Below are 17,442 nucleotides of genomic sequence, written 5' to 3' on the forward strand. Positions count from 1 at the left end.
CCCGAGAGCAGCCCCCCGCCCCCCCCGGAGCCGCCGCGTCCTTACAGAAGCTGCAGCGCGTGGAGTCCCCCGAAGACGCCCCTGGGCAGGTCTGTGATCTTGTTCCCATACAGCACGCTGGAAAAGACAGAGCCGGTCGCTCGCACGCAGCCCCCCGGGCATCGGCTGAGCCCCCAGCCCAGCGACCGGGGATCCCCGCAGGACCCCAGACAGGAGCACAGATCCCCCCACCTCGGCCCCCCAGCTCCCAGCTTTAGCGACCCCAGCACGGACCCCCAGGCCTCGGGCCTGGCCAGGGATCTTACCTCCGCCGCCAAACCAGACCCACCTCACCATGCGACGGGCAACAGACAGGGCTGTTCACCCTCACTCCAGAGAGGTCAAGGACCAAACCTGCAGGGGGCTGCGGGTCGGGAGTGAGGGGCACCGGCAGAGCTGTGGGGGCTCAGGGCTGGGCTGGCGGGGGCTGCGGGTCGGGAGTGAGGGGCACCGGCGGAGCTGGGGGGTAGCTCAGGGCTGGGCTGGCGGGGGCTGCGGGTCGGGAGTGAGGGGCACCGGCAGAGCTGTGGGGGCTCAGGGCTGGGCTGGCAGGGGCTGCGGGTCGGGAGTGAGGGGCACCAGCGGAGCTCGGGGGGACCCAGAGCTGGGATGGGACGGGACTGTGAGTTGGCACAGTAGCGGGTCGGGAGTGAGGGGCATTGGCAGAGCTGCTGGGGGCTCAGGCTTGGGCTGGCAGAGGGCTGCGGGTCGGGAGTGAGGGGCACCGGCGGAGCTGGGGGGCGGCTCAGGGCTGGGCTGGCGGGGGCTGCGGGTCGGGAGGGAGGGGCACCGGCGGAGCTGGGGGGCGGCTCAGGGCTGGGCTGGCGGGGGCTGCGGGTCGGGAGTGAGGGGCACCAGCAGAGCTGTGGGGGCTCAGGGCTGGGCTGGCGGGGACTGCGGGTCGGGAGTGAGGGGCACCGGCAGAGCTGGGGGGCGGCTTAGGGCTGGGCTGGCGGGGGCTGCGGGTCGGGAGTGAGGGGCACCGGCAGAGCTGGGCGGGGGCTCAGGGCTGGGCTGGCGGGGGCTGCGGGTCGGGAGTGAGGGGCACCGGCAGAGCTGTGGGGGCTCAGGGCTGGGCTGGCGGGGGCTGCGGGTCGGGAGTGAGGGGCACTGGCGGAGCTGGGGGGGGCAGGGCTGGGCTGGCAGGGGCTGCGGGTCGGGAGTGAGGGGCACCGGCAGAGCTGGGGGGGGCAGACCTGGGCTGGCAGGGCATGCGGTTCGGGAGTGAGGGGCACCGGCAGAGCTGGGGGGGCAGGGCTGGGCTGGCAGGGGCTGCGGGTCGGGAGTGAGGGGCACCGGCAGAGCTGGGGGGGGCAGGGCTGGGCTGGCGGGGGCTGCGGGTCGGGAGTGAGGGGCACCGGCAGAGCTGGGGGGGGCAGGGCTGGGCTGGCAGGGGCTGCGGGTCGGGAGTGAGGGGCACCGGCGGAGCTGGGGGGCGGCTCAGGGCTGGGCTGGCGGGGGCTGTGGGTCGGGAGTGAGGGGCACCGGCGGAGCTGGGTGGGGGCTCAGGGCTGGGCTGGCAGGGGCTGCGGGTCGGGAGTGAGGGGCACCGGCAGAGCTGGGGGGGGCAGGGCTGGGCTGGCAGGGGCTGCGGGTCGGGAGTGAGGGGCACCGGCGGAGCTGGGGGGCGGCTCAGGGCTGGGCTGGCGGGGGCTGCGGGTCGGGAGTGAGGGGCACCGGCAGAGCTGGGCGGGGGCTCAGGGCTGGGCTGGCGGGGGCTGCGGGTCTGGAGTGAGGGGCACCGGCAGAGCTGGGGGGCGGCTCAGGGCTGGGCTGGTGGGGGCTGCGGGTCGGGAGTGAGGGGCACCGGCGGAGCTGGGTGGGGGCTCAGGGCTGGGCTGGCAGGGGCTGCGGGTCGGGAGTGAGGGGCACCGGCAGAGCTGGGGGGGGCAGGGCTGGGCTGGCAGGGGCTGCGGGTCGGGAGTGAGGGGCACCGGCGGAGCTGGGGGGCGGCTCAGGGCTGGGCTGGCGGGGGCTGCGGGTCGGGAGTGAGGGGCACCGGCAGAGCTGGGCGGGGGCTCAGGGCTGGGCTGGCGGGGGCTGCGGGTCGGGAGTGAGGGGCACCGGCAGAGCTGTGGGGGCTCAGGGCTGGGGGGGTGGGGGCTGCGGGTCGGGAGTGAGGGGCACCGGCGGAGCTGGGGGGCGGCTCAGGGCTGGGCTGGCGGGGGCTGCGGGTCGGGAGTGAGGGGCACCGGCGGAGCTGGGGGGCGGCTCAGGGCTGGGCTGGCGGGGGCTGCGGGTCGGGAGTGAGGGGCACTGGCGGAGCTGGGGTGGGCAGGGCTGGGCTGGCAGGGGCTGCGGGTCGGGAGTGAGGGGCACCGGCGGAGCTGGGGGGCGGCTCAGGGCTGGGCTGGCGGGGGCTGCAGGTCGGGAGTGAGGGGCACCGGCGGAGCTGGGGGGGGGCTCAGGGCTGGGCTGGCGGGGGCTGCGGGTCGGGAGTGAGGGGCACCGGCAGAGCTGGGGGGGGGCAGGGCTGGGCTGGCAGGGGCTGCGGGTCGGGAGTGAGGGGCACCGGCAGAGCTGGGGGGGGCAGGGCGGGGCTGGCCGGGGCTGCGGGTCGGGAGTGAGGGGCACCGGCGGAGCTGGGGGGCGGCTCAGGGCTGGGCTGGCGGGGGCTGCGGGTCGGGAGTGAGGGGCACCGGCGGAGCTGGGGGGTAGCTCAGGGCTGGGCTGGCGGGGGCTGCGGGTCGGGAGTGAGGGGCACCGGCGGAGCTGGGGGCGGGCTCAGGGCTGGGCTGGCGGGGGCTGCGGGTCGGGAGTGAGGGGCACCGGCGGAGCTGGGGGGCGGCTCAGGGCTGGGCTAGCAGGGGGCTGCGGGTCGGGAGTGAGGGGCACCGGCAGAGCTGGGGGGGGCAGGGCTGGGCTGGCAGGGGCTTCGGGTCGGGAGTGAGGGGCACCGGCGGAGCTGGGGGGGGGACTCAGGGCTGAGCTGGCGGGGGCTGCGGGTCGGGAGTGAGGGGCACCGGCGGAGCTGGGGGGTAGCTCAGGGCTGGGCTGGCGGGGGCTGCGGGTCGGGAGTGAGGGGCACCGGCGGAGCTGGGGGGGGGGGGGGGGTGGGCTGGCGGGGGCTGCGGGTCGGGAGTGAGGGGCACCGGCGGAGGTGGGGGGGGCAGGGCTGGGCTGGCAGGGGCTGCGGGTCGGGAGTGAGGGGCATCGGCGGAGCTGGGGGGCGGCTCAGGGCTGGGCTGGCGGGGGCTGCAGGTCGGGAGTGAGGGGCACCGGCGGAGCTGGGGGGCGGCTCAGGGCTGGGCTGGCGGGGGCTGCGGGTCGGGAGTGAGGGGCACCGGCGGAGCTGGGGGGGGGCTCAGGGCTGGGCTGGCGGGGGCTGCGGGTCGGGAGTGAGGGGCACCGGCGGAGCTGGGGGGGGCTCAGGGCTGGGCTGGCGGGGGCTGCGGGTCGGGAGTGAGGGGCAGCAGAGGAGTCCCAGGGCAGCGTGACGATTAGTGAGGCTGGAGGTCGGACTCCCGGGGCTCGGGGTGCGGTGGAGCCCGTGGCCGGGGGCTGGGGGGGCCGGGGGCCGGCGCGGGGACTCACAGCGAGTTCAGCGAGCGCAGCCCCTGGAAGGCGTCGGGCGCGATCTCCGAGATCTGGTTGTTGCTCAGGTCTCTGCAAGGCAAAGGGGGAAATGCCCAGCCCCCGCCCGCCGCCCCAGCCCCTCAGCTGCAGCCCTGGGGGGCACAGGGAGCGTCTCCCCCGGCGCTGGCCAGACTCCCACTGCTCCCCCCGCAGCCCATGGAGGGGCAGGTCCCTGCCCAGCCGCCCCCGGCCAGGTGGGGGGGAGGCAAGGGCTGGGGGGGGCTGGGCGGGGGCCCCGGAAGGCCCTGGGGCAGAGGGGCAGGTGATGGGTCTCCCCCACGGCTCCTCCCCCTGGGAGCCGGAAGCTTCAGCTGTCGCGCTTGGTAGCCCGGCCGGTTGTGAGTCCGGGTCCTTAGGGATCCCCCCAGCCCCGGCCTGGGGTCCCCTCCTGCACCCCAAACTCCTCATCCTCAGCGCCCGCACCCCCAGCCGTAGCCCTCACCCCCCGCACCCCAACCCCCTGCCCTAGCCCTGAGCCCCCTCCCACACACTGAACCCCTCATCCCCGGCCCCACCCCAGCGCCCGCACCCCCAGCCGTAGCCCTCACCCCCCGCACCCAACCCTCTGCCCCTCATCCCCGGCCCCACCCCAGCGCCCGCATCCCCACTGAACGACGGCTGGGGAGGACAATCCCCCCCTCCCGGTAACACACTGCCAGCGCCTCCCTTACGTCCTAACTAAGCGTCTGCCGGCCGGTCTTCACCAGCTCCCGGGCCTTTGCCTTGGGCCTGACCACCGTAAACCAGCCCTACGGACGCTAACGAAGCCTGTTTGAGTTTGTTAGCGTAGGTACTGTGCTGTTAAGAGTGAATGCCCGGGGGTGCGGGGGGAGCCGCTGGCATGGGGCCAAGCGGGCCCCCCGTCTTTCCAGTGCCCCGTACCGGCTAGAACTCTCCGGCAGGTGCGGGGTCCCGGGGGCACCGCTGTCTTGGCAGCCGGGTGGGCACGTGGAAGGCCTGGCCGGGCCGGAAGAGCTCACCAAGCAGCTGGCTCGGCACCAGCCACGCCAGGCGCAGCACCACCCGGTGTCGGGCAGACCTTCCTGGGGGCTGTTCTGCCCTGGGGCCTGGAATTGCTGCTGGCGGGTCTGAGGGCTGGGTGCACCCCACAGGCACCCTAGCCCCATTGGCACCTGCTGCGTGAGCCCAGGGCAGAGGGGCCCAGTGCCAGGGGACTCCACGGGGCACGGAGCTGAGGGACCACAGGGTACCCAGGGCAGGAGCTGTGCCCCTCGGGCTCCTCGGGGGCTGAGAGCCCAGAGGCAGCTGCCGGGATGTGGGGCAGGAGCTGGGAGCAATGGGGCAGAGGCGTGTGGGGCAGTACTGGGCAAGCCCCGGGTCAGCCTCGGGCACTTACATCCGCCGCAGCTTCTTGTAGGGCGAGAAGGCCCCAGGGGGGACGGATCTGATCCCGTTCAGCTCCAGGCGTCTGCGGGGAGACAGAAAATGAACCAAACCTGCCCGTCCCCCTGGCCGCCTACTGCAGCCCGGCCTCTCCCAGCAGGGGGCGCTGTGGGGCACAGTGGGGCGCTGGCTGGGGGGGGAGCTGCCCCGGCCCCACCTCTCCCTGCAGGGGGCACTGTGGGGCACAGTGGGGCGCTGGCTGGGGGGGGAGCTGCCCCAGCCCCACCTCTCCCAGCAGGGGGCGCTGTGGGGGCACAGTGGGGCGCTGGCTGGGGGGGAGCTGCCCCGGCCCCATCTCTCCCTGCAGGGGGCGCTGTGGGGGCACAGTGGGGCGCTGGCTGGGGGGAGCTGCCCCAGCCCCATCTCTCCCTGCAGGGGGCGCTGTGGGGGCACAGTGGGGCGCTGGCTGGGGGGAGCTGCGCCAGCCCCATCTCTCCCTGCAGGGGGCACTGTGGGGGCAGAGTGGGGCGCTGGCTGGGGGGGAGCTGCCCCAGCCCCACCTGTCCCAGCAGGGGGCGCTGTGGGGCACAGTGGGGCGCTGGCTGGGGGGGGAGCTGCCCCGGCCCCACCTCTCCCAGCAGGGGGCGCTGTGGGGCACAGTGGGGCGCTGGCTGGGGGGAGCTGCCCCAGCCCCATCTCTCCCTGCAGGGGGCGCTGTGGGGGCACAGTGGGGCGCTGGCTGGGGGGGAGCTGCCCCAGCCCCATCTCTCCCTGCAGGGGGCGCTGTGGGGGCACAGTGGGGCGCTGGCTGGGGGGAGCTGCCCCAGCCCCACCTCTCCCAGCAGGGGGCGCTCTCGGCGGCGTGGTATGATGGAATAGGGACTGTCTGTGTGGTTGATAGGTGAGAGCAGGGACTGTCTCTGTGCTTGGTAGGCAGAGACAGGTCTGCAGCTGTAACATGAGCCTGGCTGGGGGAGGGGAGGTCTCACCTCTGGCTGTAGCTAGACAAAGGGAGGGGGGAAGTGGAATCAGTTTTTGGTTTTGGGAGCTGGGTGGTGGGTTTCAGGGGATCCTAAGCTGGGATCCAGGCACCCTGAACCCCCCCCCAGAACGGCCAGATTGAGGGGCCCTGGTTCTGAATCCAAGCTGGGCTGTATCCTGTGTTCCTGTTGTTCAATAAACCTTCTGTTTTACTGGCTGGCTGAGAGTCACTGTGAGTTCAGGAGAGGGGTGCAGGGCCAGACTCCCCCACACCCCGTGACAACTGGTGGCAGCGGTGGGATCGGCGGCACCCCGTGGACGGCGCTTCCTGCAGTAAGTGACTGGGGAGCAGTAAAACGAAGGGGCGATTCACCCCTGGGCGAGTGTGGCCAGAGAGAAGGACTTTGCAGTAACAGGGTCCCCCGGGGGATCACAGCGAGCGATCCCAGGGGCGGAGGAGTCTGCAGCTCGACCCTGGCAGAGAGGTGGTGAGCTCAAGGACTGGCACACTAGGGGTCCCCCTGGAACCCGTGGGGAGCGGCGAGCACCCCAGCCTGCGAGTGGCCAGCAGGAAGATGTACTCCCAGAAGCGCAAGTGTGAGCTGGTGGAGCTGTGCAAGCAGAGGGGGCTGCGCCATGGGAAGCTCACCAAGGCCCAGCTGATTGCCCGGCTGGAGGAGAGAGATCGCAGGGATGAACCGGTCCCTGTCTCTGAGGGAAGCAGCCGGGCAGATGCAGCGCAGGCACCAGTGTCTGTCCCCGCTGGGAGTGGCCAGTCGGCGGGTGAGGGCTCCTCGAGACCCCCCACCCCTAGGCCTAGGGGGAGGGGGAGGAGGAGCCCAGCTACGGAGGGCACCGTGACCCCCCCGGCCAGCAGGGGATCGTTCCGGCGACGCTCGGCCTCCGTGGAGCGCAGGCGGCTGGACTTGGAGAGAGAGATCAAACTGAAGGAGATGGAGATGGAGGACCGGCAGAAGCAACGGGAATACGATGACAGGGAGAAGCAGCGCAGTCATGAGCTGGCCATGGCCCAGCTGAACAATAGGGAGGCCCCGGCTGCGGTGAGTGAGGGGGGGCCCAAGCCTACAAAGAGCTTCGATGCGAACTTCCTGGCCCCGCGTAAGGAGGGGGAGGACATAGACACCTTCCTGACGGCCTTTGAGAATGCCTGCGAGCTGCACCAGGTTGCCCCTGCAGACAGGATCCGGCGCCTCACCCCCTTACTGGACTCCACCGCCGTGGAGGTGTACAGCCGAATGAGAGGGGAGGAGGCGCGGGACTACAACCTGTTCAAAGAGGCCCTGCTCCGCGAGTTTGGGCTGACCCCGGAGATGTACCGGAAGAGGTTCCGGGGTCAACGTAAGACCCGGGAGGGCACATACCTGCAACTGGTCAACCGGGCGCAGGGGTATGCCCGCAAGTGGACAGCTGGGGCCCAAACTAGAGAGGACCTGCTTGACCTAGTCGTACTGGAGCACCTGTATGCGCAGTGCCCATCCGACCTGAAGCAGTGGCTGATGGACCAGAAGCCGGAGAACCCGCAACATGCAGGCCGGCTGGCCGACCAATACATGGACAATCGGGCGGGGGATGGCAGGGAGGAGTCTCGAGGGAGCAGGCCTGCCTCAACGCAGAGAGAGAGTCACCACGGGACCTCCCAGCGGGGCCCTATGGAGAACCCCCAAAAAAGGGGAACGTCCAGCGTCAGATCCACCCGACCCCCTCGAGGGGACCCACGAGACATGGGCTGCTTTCACTGTGGCCAACAAGGCCACATACGGGCCCAGTGCCCCAAGCTCAGAGACAGACCGAGCAGACCCAACCCGCCGAGGGTTGACTGGGTACAGACCCAATCGGAGGAGGGGCAACGTGCCCAGGAGAGGGGGGCTGGCAGCGTCCCACCTGGGGAGGAGGGAGGAGGGCCCCAGGTCAGCGCCCCTGGGGGGCTGGATGCTCCGGTCCCAAGGGGCTGCTACAGGGTGGCCATGGGGCTGCCCCTCCGGAAACAGTGCCTGGTTCCCCTGGAGGTGGATGGGAAGAAGGTCACTGGGTACTGGGACACAGGCGCAGAGGTGACGCTGGCCCGGCCCGAGGTGGTGGGCCTAAATCGGATGGTGCCTGATACCTACCTGTCCCTGATGGGCGTGAGCGGGACCCCATTCAAGGTACCCGTGGCGAGGGTGCACCTGAAGTGGGGGGTCAAGGAGGGCCCCAAGGATGTGGGAGTGCACTCCCATTTGCCCACAGAGGTGCTAATGGGGGGGGACCTCGAGACCTGGCCCGGCAATACCCAGGGTACCCTGATTGTGACCCGTAGTCAGAGTCGGCGCAGGGCTCTGCACCCTGACAACGGGGAAAGTACTCTGCCCGAGTGCCTGGCGGGGAGGGAACGCCCAGAGACACGACCCAGAGAGGCTGCGGCCTCAGACCCAGCCGGTGAGAGAGAGCAGGTCCCCATCCCTGTCCCAGCTGCTGAGTTCCAGGCCGAGGTGCAGAAGGATCCCTCCTTGCAGAAGCCCAGGGACCGGGCTGACCTCAATGCAGCGCAGACCATGAGGAGAGGTTGCAAGGAGAGGTTCCTGTGGGAGAAGGGGTTCCTGTACCGGGAATGGGCTCCCCCCGGGGAGGTGGAGGCATGGGGGATTAGGAGGCAGCTGGTGGTTCCTCAGAAGTTTCGCCACAAGCTGCTGTACCTGGCCCATGACATCCCCCTCGCAGGGCACCAGGGAATCCGGCGCACCAGGCAGAGGCTGCTACAGAACTTTTACTGGCCTGGGGTCTTTACCCATGTCCGGCAGTACTGCCAATCCTGTGACCCCTGCCAGCGGGTGGGGAAGGCCCGGGACAAGGGGAAAGCAGCTCTGAGGCCTTTACCCATCATAGAAGAGCCTTTCCAGAAGGTGGCCATGGACATGGTGGGGCCTCTCAGCAAGGCGACCCGGTCAGGAAAGAAATACATCTTGGTGGTGGTAGATTTCGCCACTCGATACCCCGAGGCGGTGGCCTTGTCCTCTACCGAAGCAGCCACCGTGGCGGATGCGCTGCTGACCATTTTCAGCCGGGTGGGGTTCCCCCAGGAAGTCTTAACGGACCAGGGGTCCAACTTCATGTCGGACCTGCTCCAGTCCCTGTGGGAGAAATGTGGGGTCCGACCCAGCTGGGCCTCAGCGTACCACCCCCAGACCAACGGGCTGGTGGAGAGGTTCAACGGGACGCTAAAGATGATGCTAAAAACATTCATGCACCAGCACCCACAGGACTGGGACAAGTACTTACCTCACCTGCTGTTTGCGTACAGGGAGGTACCCCAGGAGTCTACTGGGTTCTCGCCGTTCGAACTGTTATATGGAAGGCGGGTAAGGGGGCCCCTGGACCTGATGAGAGACGAATGGGAGGGGAAGGCCGCTCCCGATGGAGAGTCGGTGGTGGAGTATGTCCTGACCTTCCGGGAAAGACTTACCGAGCTCATGGGCCTGGCCAGGGAGAATCTGGCCCGAGCCCAGAGGAAGCAGAAGGTCTGGTACGACCGCACGGCGCGGGCCCGCGCCTTCGCCACCGGGGACCAAGTGATGGTTCTCATCCCCGTGAGGAAAAACAAACTCCAGGCTGCCTGGGAAGGGCCCTTCAAGGTTGTCAAGCAGCTAAATGAGGTAAACTATGTGGTGGAGCTGTCGAACCGGGCTCATCACTGCCGGGTGTACCATGTGAATATGATGAAGCCATATTATGACCGGGGGAATATGGTGTTGGCCGTGTGTGGCCACTGGGAGGAGCCGGGGGATGACCCTCTAGTGGATCTATTCCCAGGGACAAAGGCTGGTTCCCCCCTGGAGGCGATTCCCCTCTCAGATCAGCTGACCCCGGCTCAGCATGCTGAGATCAGAGGGGTGCTGCAACTGTACCGACAGCTGTTTTCCAACCAGCCTGGACGCACTAATTTGACCGTCCACCGGGTGGAGACTGGGACACACACCCCGATACGCTGCTCCCCTTTTCGGGTTACCGGGAAGACTGCCCAGGACCTGGAAAGGGAGGTCAGGGACATGCTGGCTTTAGGGGTGATCCAGCCGTCCGCCAGCCCCTGGGCCTCCCCAGTGGTGCTGGTCCCCAAGAAGGACGGGTCGATCCGGTTCTGCGTGGACTATCGGAAGCTTAATGCCATCACCGTATCTGATGCCTACCCCATGCCAAGGCCTGATGAGCTCCTAGACAAGCTGGGAGGCGCTCGGTACCTCACCACCATGGATCTTACAAAGGGCTACTGGCAAGTGCCGCTGGACGCAGATGCCAGGCTGAAATCGGCCTTCATCACTCCCCTGGGGCTCTATGAGTTTCTGACCCTGCCCTTCGGCCTCAAGGGAGCGCCGGCCACCTTCCAGCGCCTGGTGGATCAGCTACTGAGGGGGATGGAGAGTTTTGCTGTGGCGTATATTGATGACATCTGCGTCTTCAGCCAGACCTGGGAGGACCACGTGTCCCAGGTTAGACAAGTGCTGGACCGACTCCGGGAGGCGGGGTTAACCGTAAAGGCTGAGAAGTGCAAGGTGGGGATGGCTGAAGTATCTTACCTGGGCCATCGGGTGGGGAGCGGCTGCCTAAAGCCGGAACCAGCCAAGGTGGAGGTGATCAGAGACTGGCCCGCTCCCCAGACCAAAAAGCAGGTCCAGGCCTTTATCGGGATGGCGGGGTACTATCGGAGGTTCGTGCCCCACTTTAGTGCCATAGCCGCCCCCATCACTGAGCTGTGCAAGAAGGGGAAGCCGGACAAGGTGGTCTGGACCGAGCAGTGCCAGGAGGCTCTCCAGACGCTGAAGGAGGCTCTGCTCAGAGGCCCAGTTCTGGCAAACCCAGACTTTGACAAGCCCTTTATGGTGTTTACCGACGCCTCAGACACGGGCCTGGGGGCGGTGTTGATGCAGGAGGATGAAAAGGGGGAGAGACACCCCATCGTGTACCTGAGCAAGAAGTTGCTACCCCGGGAGCAGAACTACGCGGCCATCGAGAAGGAATGCCTGGCCATGGTGTGGGCCCTGAAGAAGCTGGAGCCATATCTCTTTGGGCGCCACTTCACCGTGTACACCGACCACTCTCCCCTGACCTGGCTGCACCAGATGAAAGGAGCCAACGCCAAGCTCCTGAGGTGGAGCCTGCTCCTGCAGGACTATGACATGGACGTGGTCCACGTGAAGGGAAGTGCCAACCTGATAGCGGACGCGCTGTCCCGGAGAGGGGGCCCCGAACTTCCCCGGGTCACTGGGCAGTGACCCCGCTCAGTTCAGTCTCGGAGGGGGGAGAGGTATGATGGAATAGGGACTGTCTGTGTGGTTGATAGGTGAGAGCAGGGACTGTCTCTGTGCTTGGTAGGCAGAGACAGGTCTGCAGCTGTAACATGAGCCTGGCTGGGGGAGGGGAGGTCTCACCTCTGGCTGTAGCTAGACAAAGGGAGGGGGGAAGTGGAATCAGTTTTTGGTTTTGGGAGCTGGGTGGTGGGTTTCAGGGGATCCTAAGCTGGGATCCAGGCACCCTGAACCCCCCCCCAGAACGGCCAGATTGAGGGGCCCTGGTTCTGAATCCAAGCTGGGCTGTATCCTGTGTTCCTGTTGTTCAATAAACCTTCTGTTTTACTGGCTGGCTGAGAGTCACTGTGAGTTCAGGAGAGGGGTGCAGGGCCAGACTCCCCCACACCCCGTGACACGTGGGCTCGCCCTGGGCTGCTCAGCTGGAGCTCCCGACGGAGATTCGCTCTAGTTACAGTTTGGGCGAAGTCCTGGGGGACGGGGCGAGCAGGGCCACAGCGCCCCGGGCGGGGGGGGGGGTCGCCGGGGAACCGGGGCAACTGGCGCGTCCAAGGGCCGGCGCCAGCCTCCTGCTGCCTACGGCCGCCCTGATGAGCGACCCCTTTCCCCGGGCGTGGGCGGCCCTGGCAGCTCCCGACGGCTCCCGAGGGAGGGGACCCCCAGGCGGAGCAGCAAGGGGCCGTGCTCGGCGCTCACAGCCCTCTGGGGCCTCTGGTGCGGGGCCCTGGGCATCGCCGGCAAGGGGCAGGCCATGGGGCAGGGCAGGGTGCAGGCAGGGTGAGTGGGGGAGCCCCCACTCGGTTCCCTGGCCTGTTAGTGCCCCAGCTCCGCTCGGCAGCGCCTGAGGGGGATCCCTCACCCCCCGCCCAGTGCTGCCAGGGAGACCGTGCGTGTGCAAACGTGTGTGCACAGACGTGTGTGACAGTGCACGTGTGCACCGCAGGGCGTTCGGCAGGCAGGGAGCCAGGCCCGTGACCCCTCAGCTCTGCCCCGTCACGCAGCCCCACGGGCACCGCGGTGCCGTTAACGTGGGCACGGGCCCCGCCTGGCTGGACGGAGCAGGGCCGGCGGCAGGGGAGTGTTTGTAGCCTCAGTGCCTCCCCCCGCGGCTGGGGGTGACCGGACCATTCGGGGCCGTCTGGGCGCAGGCTGGGGGTGGGCTGCCGCGAGCGGCAGTGGGGGGGCTGAGCAGGGGGGGGGCGGGTGGGGGGGGGACTGGGGCGGAGCAGGGCTGGATTGTGGGTGGGGCCCTGGCTGGAAGAGGCGGGACAAGGAGCCATGTGACTCACCCAGCAGGCAGGAGCGGCGGAAGCGCCCTACAAGTGGGGGGGGGCACCGCCACTCACCCTCGCGGGCGGGAGAAAGTGGGGGGTTCTGGGGCCGCGCAGGAGGACCCCAGGGGTCTGGCTCCCGGTTGTGACGCGCCGAGGGGGGGGCTGTGACAGCTGGGTGCCCGCGCCCCACGGGCTCCCCCCACGGGCGGACTCACATCTCCGTCATGCCCTCGGGCAGGTTGGCGGGGATGGCCGTCAGCCCCTTGCCGCGGCAGTCCACCACGCTGCTGCTGCAGGTGCACATGGCGGGGCAGGAGCCGGACGAGAGGCTGCAGACGTGGGCGCGGGCGGCGTCCGTTTGTCCTGCCGGGGGGAACCAGCGGCCGAGTGAGACGGGGGCCCGGCCGGGCGGGGGCAGGGAGCTCAGGGGGCAGCTGGGGCCGGGCTGGGCTGAGACGCGGCATCGCCCGCCCCTCGCGCCCCCGGAGAGCCGCTTCGGTTCCCAGGGCGCCAGCCCCGCAGCCCAGAGCCCCCCCAGCAGGGCCCCCGCAGCCCAGAGCCCCCCCGGCAGGGCCCCCCACATCCCAGAGCCCCCCCAGGCAGGGCCCCCCGCAGCCCAGAGCCCCCCCCGGCAGGGCCCCCCGCAGCCCAGAGCCCCCCAGGCAGGGCCCCCCGCAGGGCCCCCCGCAGCCCAGAGACCCCAGGCAGGGCCCCCTGCATCCCAGAGCCCCCCCAGGCAGGGCCCCTCGCAGCCCAGAGACCCCAGGCAGGGCCCCCCGCAGCCCAGAGCCCCCCAGGCAGGGCCCCCCGCAGGGCCCCCCGCAGCCCAGAGACCCCAGGCAGGGCCCCCTGCATCCCAGAGCACACCCTGGCAGGGCCCCTCGCAGCCCAGAGACCCCAGGCAGGGCCCCCCGCAGCCCAGAGCCCCCAGGCAGGGCCCCCCCGCAGGGCCCCCCGCAGCCCAGAGACCCCAGGCAGGGCCCCCCGCAGCCCAGAGCCCCCAGGCAGGGCCCCCCCCGCAGCCCAGAGCAGCTCCCTCCCCCCAGCCAGGGTTATAATCTGGGACCATACAGAACATGGTTGCAACCAAGGTCCTGTAGTGGCACCAAATCTATGTAAAGGGGGTCATCTGAGGTGTCTAAGAGCAGGTTCTGGGTTGCTGGTTAGGATTATGCTGTCTGGGTGCCTGTGTCAAGTTATGAGTATTGGCTCTGTACTGTCTGTGCTTCAAACTTGTGCTGTGCTGCTGGGTGACACCCCAGACAAGTTGGTGTTAGCTCTGCCTAGCCGGCTTGATGGCCCATTAAGGACCATCAGCTCCACAACTGACCCATTGAGAGGAGGCAGATACGCCTTGTAACTCAGCAAAGTATCTATTGGGTTTCCGGGAAACAGGGTGGGCGGAAGCCCCCCCCACTGCTAATGGATCCCCCCGTCAGCCTAAGGGGAGGATCTACAGGGCCTCAGAAACCCACTAATTTCGGGGGACAACTAATAAAAGAACAGGGACAGGAGTGAGGTCAAAGGGTCATAAGGAGGGAGCCTGACGGGGACACCGAGCAGAGAACCCCCGACAGCGCCCACTGCTCCTCGAAGGCGTCAAGGGAGCCAGCGGACGCCGCCCAGAGGAACTCCGCCCGGAGACGTGAACGGACAGAGGATCGGAAACAGGCCCCACAGTCGCGGGAGTCTCCATTGGCCAACCGCCTCTCCCTGGTCACGTAGATGGCCATTTTTGCCAGGGCGAGGAGGAGGTTGACCAGGAGGTCCCGCGACTTCGTGGGGCCACGGATAGGGAGTGCATGGAGAAGCAGGTGGGGGGAAAAGTGCAGCCAGAAACGCAATGGGATGTTGGTGAGGAGCCGGTATAGGGGCTGCAGCCTGGCGCACTCTAAGTAAACGTGCGGCAGGGTCTCCCTCACGCGCAGAAGGGGCAGGTGTCTGGGACAGGGGTAAACCGCGCCAAGTACACGCCCGTGCTCACGGCCCCATGGAGGAGCCGCCAACCGATATCCCCGACGGGCCTCGGGACCAGGGTGGAGTACAGACTGGCCCACCGGGGCTCCTCACCCTCCAGAGGTGGCAGGAGGTCCCGCCACTTGGTGTCGGGGCGGGACACGAGGGTGAGGAAGTGAAGGGTGTGGAGCACGAGCACGTAGAGCTGCTTCCTTGGTGCGGTTTGGAAACGGACCGGCTGCAGATCGTGCAGCCGGCTTGCGGTGAAGGGGCGGGGGGGCCGGTCGGGTCCACGGAGCAGGGGCCCGATGAAGAGGTCCAGAGGGCTCGGGGTGGGGGGTGGGCGGGGCGTGCCCTCACGCAGGACCCCGTCAAGGTAGGCCCGAGCAGCGGGCGGCAAAGCGGCCTTCACCTCCTGTAGTACGCGCTGGGGAGTACACGGTCTGGAGAGCCCCATCCGCCGAGCGAGCGTCAGGGGATCCAGCCAGTCTCCCCGGTCGTAGTCCAGGAGGTCTCCGACCCTGGTGGCTTCCGCCAGGACCAACCTCTGGCGCAAAGTATGCAGGGACTTGCCCTCATGACTTCAGACTCCATGTTGCTGTAAAGTCTATATAAGGCTGATGCCTCATCTCCATCTGGTCTTCAATCCTGCTTCTTACCTCTGGAGGGACTTTGCTACAAACTGAAGCTCTGAACAAAGGACTGAATGACCCATCCCAGCGGGGGATGTTCCAGAGACTTGATTTGAACCTGCAGTTTATTCCATCACTGCTACAAGCCTGAACTAAGAACTTTGCCATCACTGTATGTAATTGATTCCATTTAACCAATTCTAGCTCTCATCTCTACCTTTTTCCTTTTATGAATAAACCTTTAGATGTTAGATTCTAAAGGATTGGCAACAGCGTGATTTGTGGGTAAGATCTGATGTGTATATTGACCTGGGTCTGGGGCTTGATTCTTTGGGATCGAGAGAACCTTTTTCCTTTATTAGGGTGTTGGTTTTCATAACCATTCATCCCCAGGACGAGTGGCACTGGTGGTGATACTGGGAAACTGGAGTGTCTAAGGGAATTGCTTGTGTGACTTGTGGTTAGCCAGTGGGGTGAGACCAAAGTCCTCTTTGGCTGGCTGGTTTGGTGCCTTAGAGGTGGAAAAACCCCAGCCTAGGGCTGTGACTGCCCTGTTTGAGCAATTGATCCTGAATTGGCACCTCAGTTGGGTCCCGCCAGAACCGCATCGTCACACCCCCGCAGCCCAGAGCCCCCCCACACATCCCAGGGCCCCCCACAGTGCAGACCCCCCCCAGGCAGGGCCCCCTCACATCCTGGACCCCCCCGGGCAGGGCCCTGCCCCCACAGCCCAGACCCCCCCGCAGCCCAGACCCCCCCAGGCAGGGCCCCCCCACAGCCCCTCACCTGAGCAGCTGAACTCGTTCTTCTGGAGCTCGGGCAGGCTGGTGCCGCGGAGCGGGGGGGGCCCGGCGCACTGCGTGAAGAGCCCGATGGCGGGGCGCTGGCGGAGCCACTGCGCCAGCCAGCCCAGGTGGCAGTCGCAGAACAGCTGGTTGGAATGGAGGCGGCTGGGGAAGGGCAGAGGGTCAGTGACGGCCCCCCCCCTCACGGGGACATCCCCGGCCGGGCCTCCCCCGGGCCCACGGCCCCTCCCCCGTCCCTCCCCCCCAGACCTCCCCCATGGGGACATCCCCGGCCGGGCCTCCCCCGGGCCCACGGCCCCTCCCCCATCCCACCCCCCAGACCCCCCCCACAGGGGCCTCCCCAGCCCCCACGGCCCCTCCCCCGTCCCACCCCCCCAGACCCCCTCCACGGGGACATCCCCGGCCGAGCCTCCCCCGGGCCCACGGCCCCTCCCCCATCCCACCCCCCAGGCCACCCCCACAGGGGCCTCCCCAGCCCCCACGGCCCCTCCCCCGTCCCACCCCCCCTGCCCCCCCACAGGGGCCTCCCCAGCCCCCACGGCCCCTCCCCCGTCCCTCCCCCCAGACCCCCCCCACAGGGGCCTCCCCAGCCCCCACGGCCCCTCCCCCGTCCCTCCCCCCCAGGCCACCCCCACAGGGGCCTCCCCAGCCCCCATGGCCCCTCCCCCATCCTACCCCCCCACGGGGACATCCCCGGCCTCCCGTCCCCAGGGCCCACGGCCCCTCCCCCGTCCCACCCCCCCAGACTCCCCCATGGGGACATCCTCGGCCGAGCCTCCCCCGGGCCCACGGCCCCTCCCCCGTCCCACCCCCCCTGCCCCCCCCCCGCACTCACAAGGTCCGGAGTCGGGGCATGTGGTTGAAGCTGGACACGGGGATGGTGCTGATGTTGTTGTTGTTCAGTGTCCTGCGAGCGGCGATGGAGACGGGTCAGGGCCCCCACCCCGCCGGGACAGACCAGCCAGAGCCCCCCCCCCGCCTGCCCCCATCCCCCGCTGGGACAGACCAGCCAGAGCCCCCCCCCGCCTGCCTCCCCTCCCCCGCCGGGACAGACCAACCAGAGCCCCCCCCCCGCCTGCCCCCCGCCGGGACAGACCACCCCGAGCCCCCCCCCCCGCCTGCCCCCCTCCCCCGCCGGGACAGACCAACCAGAGCCCCCCCCCCGCCTGCCTCCCCTCCCCCGCCGGGACAGACCAGCCAGAGCCCCCCCCCCCGCCTGCCCCCCCCCCCCGCCGGGACAGACCAGCCAGAGCCCCCCCCCCCCCCGCCTGCCTCCCCTCCCCCGCCGGGACAGACCAGCCAGAGCCCCCCCCCCGCCTGCCCCCCTCCCCCGCTGGGACAGACCAGCCAGAGTCCCCCCCCCCGCCTGCCTCCTCTCCCCCATCGGGAGAGAACAGCCAGAGCCCCCCCCGCCTCCCCCTCCCCGCCGGGACAGACCAGCCAGAGCCCCCCCCCGCCTCCCCCCCTCCCCCGCGGGGACAGACCAGCCAGAGCCCCCCCCCCGCCTGCCTCCCCTCCCCCGCCGGGACAGACCAAC

General features: G+C 69.1%; 1 protein-coding gene across 1 annotated transcript in view; it reads right to left on the bottom strand.

The window, feature by feature from the left end:
* The window catches only part of LOC123357017 (slit homolog 1 protein-like), a 138,896-nt gene that overhangs the window by 35,231 nt on the left and 86,223 nt on the right, over positions 1-17,442 (bottom strand). The window contains exons 7-12 of the mRNA XM_045000277.1: positions 16,741-16,812; positions 15,886-16,049; positions 12,727-12,874; positions 4,973-5,044; positions 3,574-3,645; positions 46-117 (exon numbers count right to left, since the gene is read on the bottom strand). Coding sequence (XP_044856212.1) covers positions 46-117; positions 3,574-3,645; positions 4,973-5,044; positions 12,727-12,874; positions 15,886-16,049; positions 16,741-16,812 — 600 coding nt within the window. The remainder of the gene's footprint in view (positions 1-45; positions 118-3,573; positions 3,646-4,972; positions 5,045-12,726; positions 12,875-15,885; positions 16,050-16,740; positions 16,813-17,442) is intronic.

The sequence above is a fragment of the Mauremys mutica genome, unplaced genomic scaffold (assembly GCF_020497125.1).
Source record: "Mauremys mutica isolate MM-2020 ecotype Southern unplaced genomic scaffold, ASM2049712v1 000206F_np12_subseq_1:328963_obj, whole genome shotgun sequence".
Taxonomy (NCBI): Eukaryota; Metazoa; Chordata; order Testudines; family Geoemydidae; genus Mauremys; species Mauremys mutica.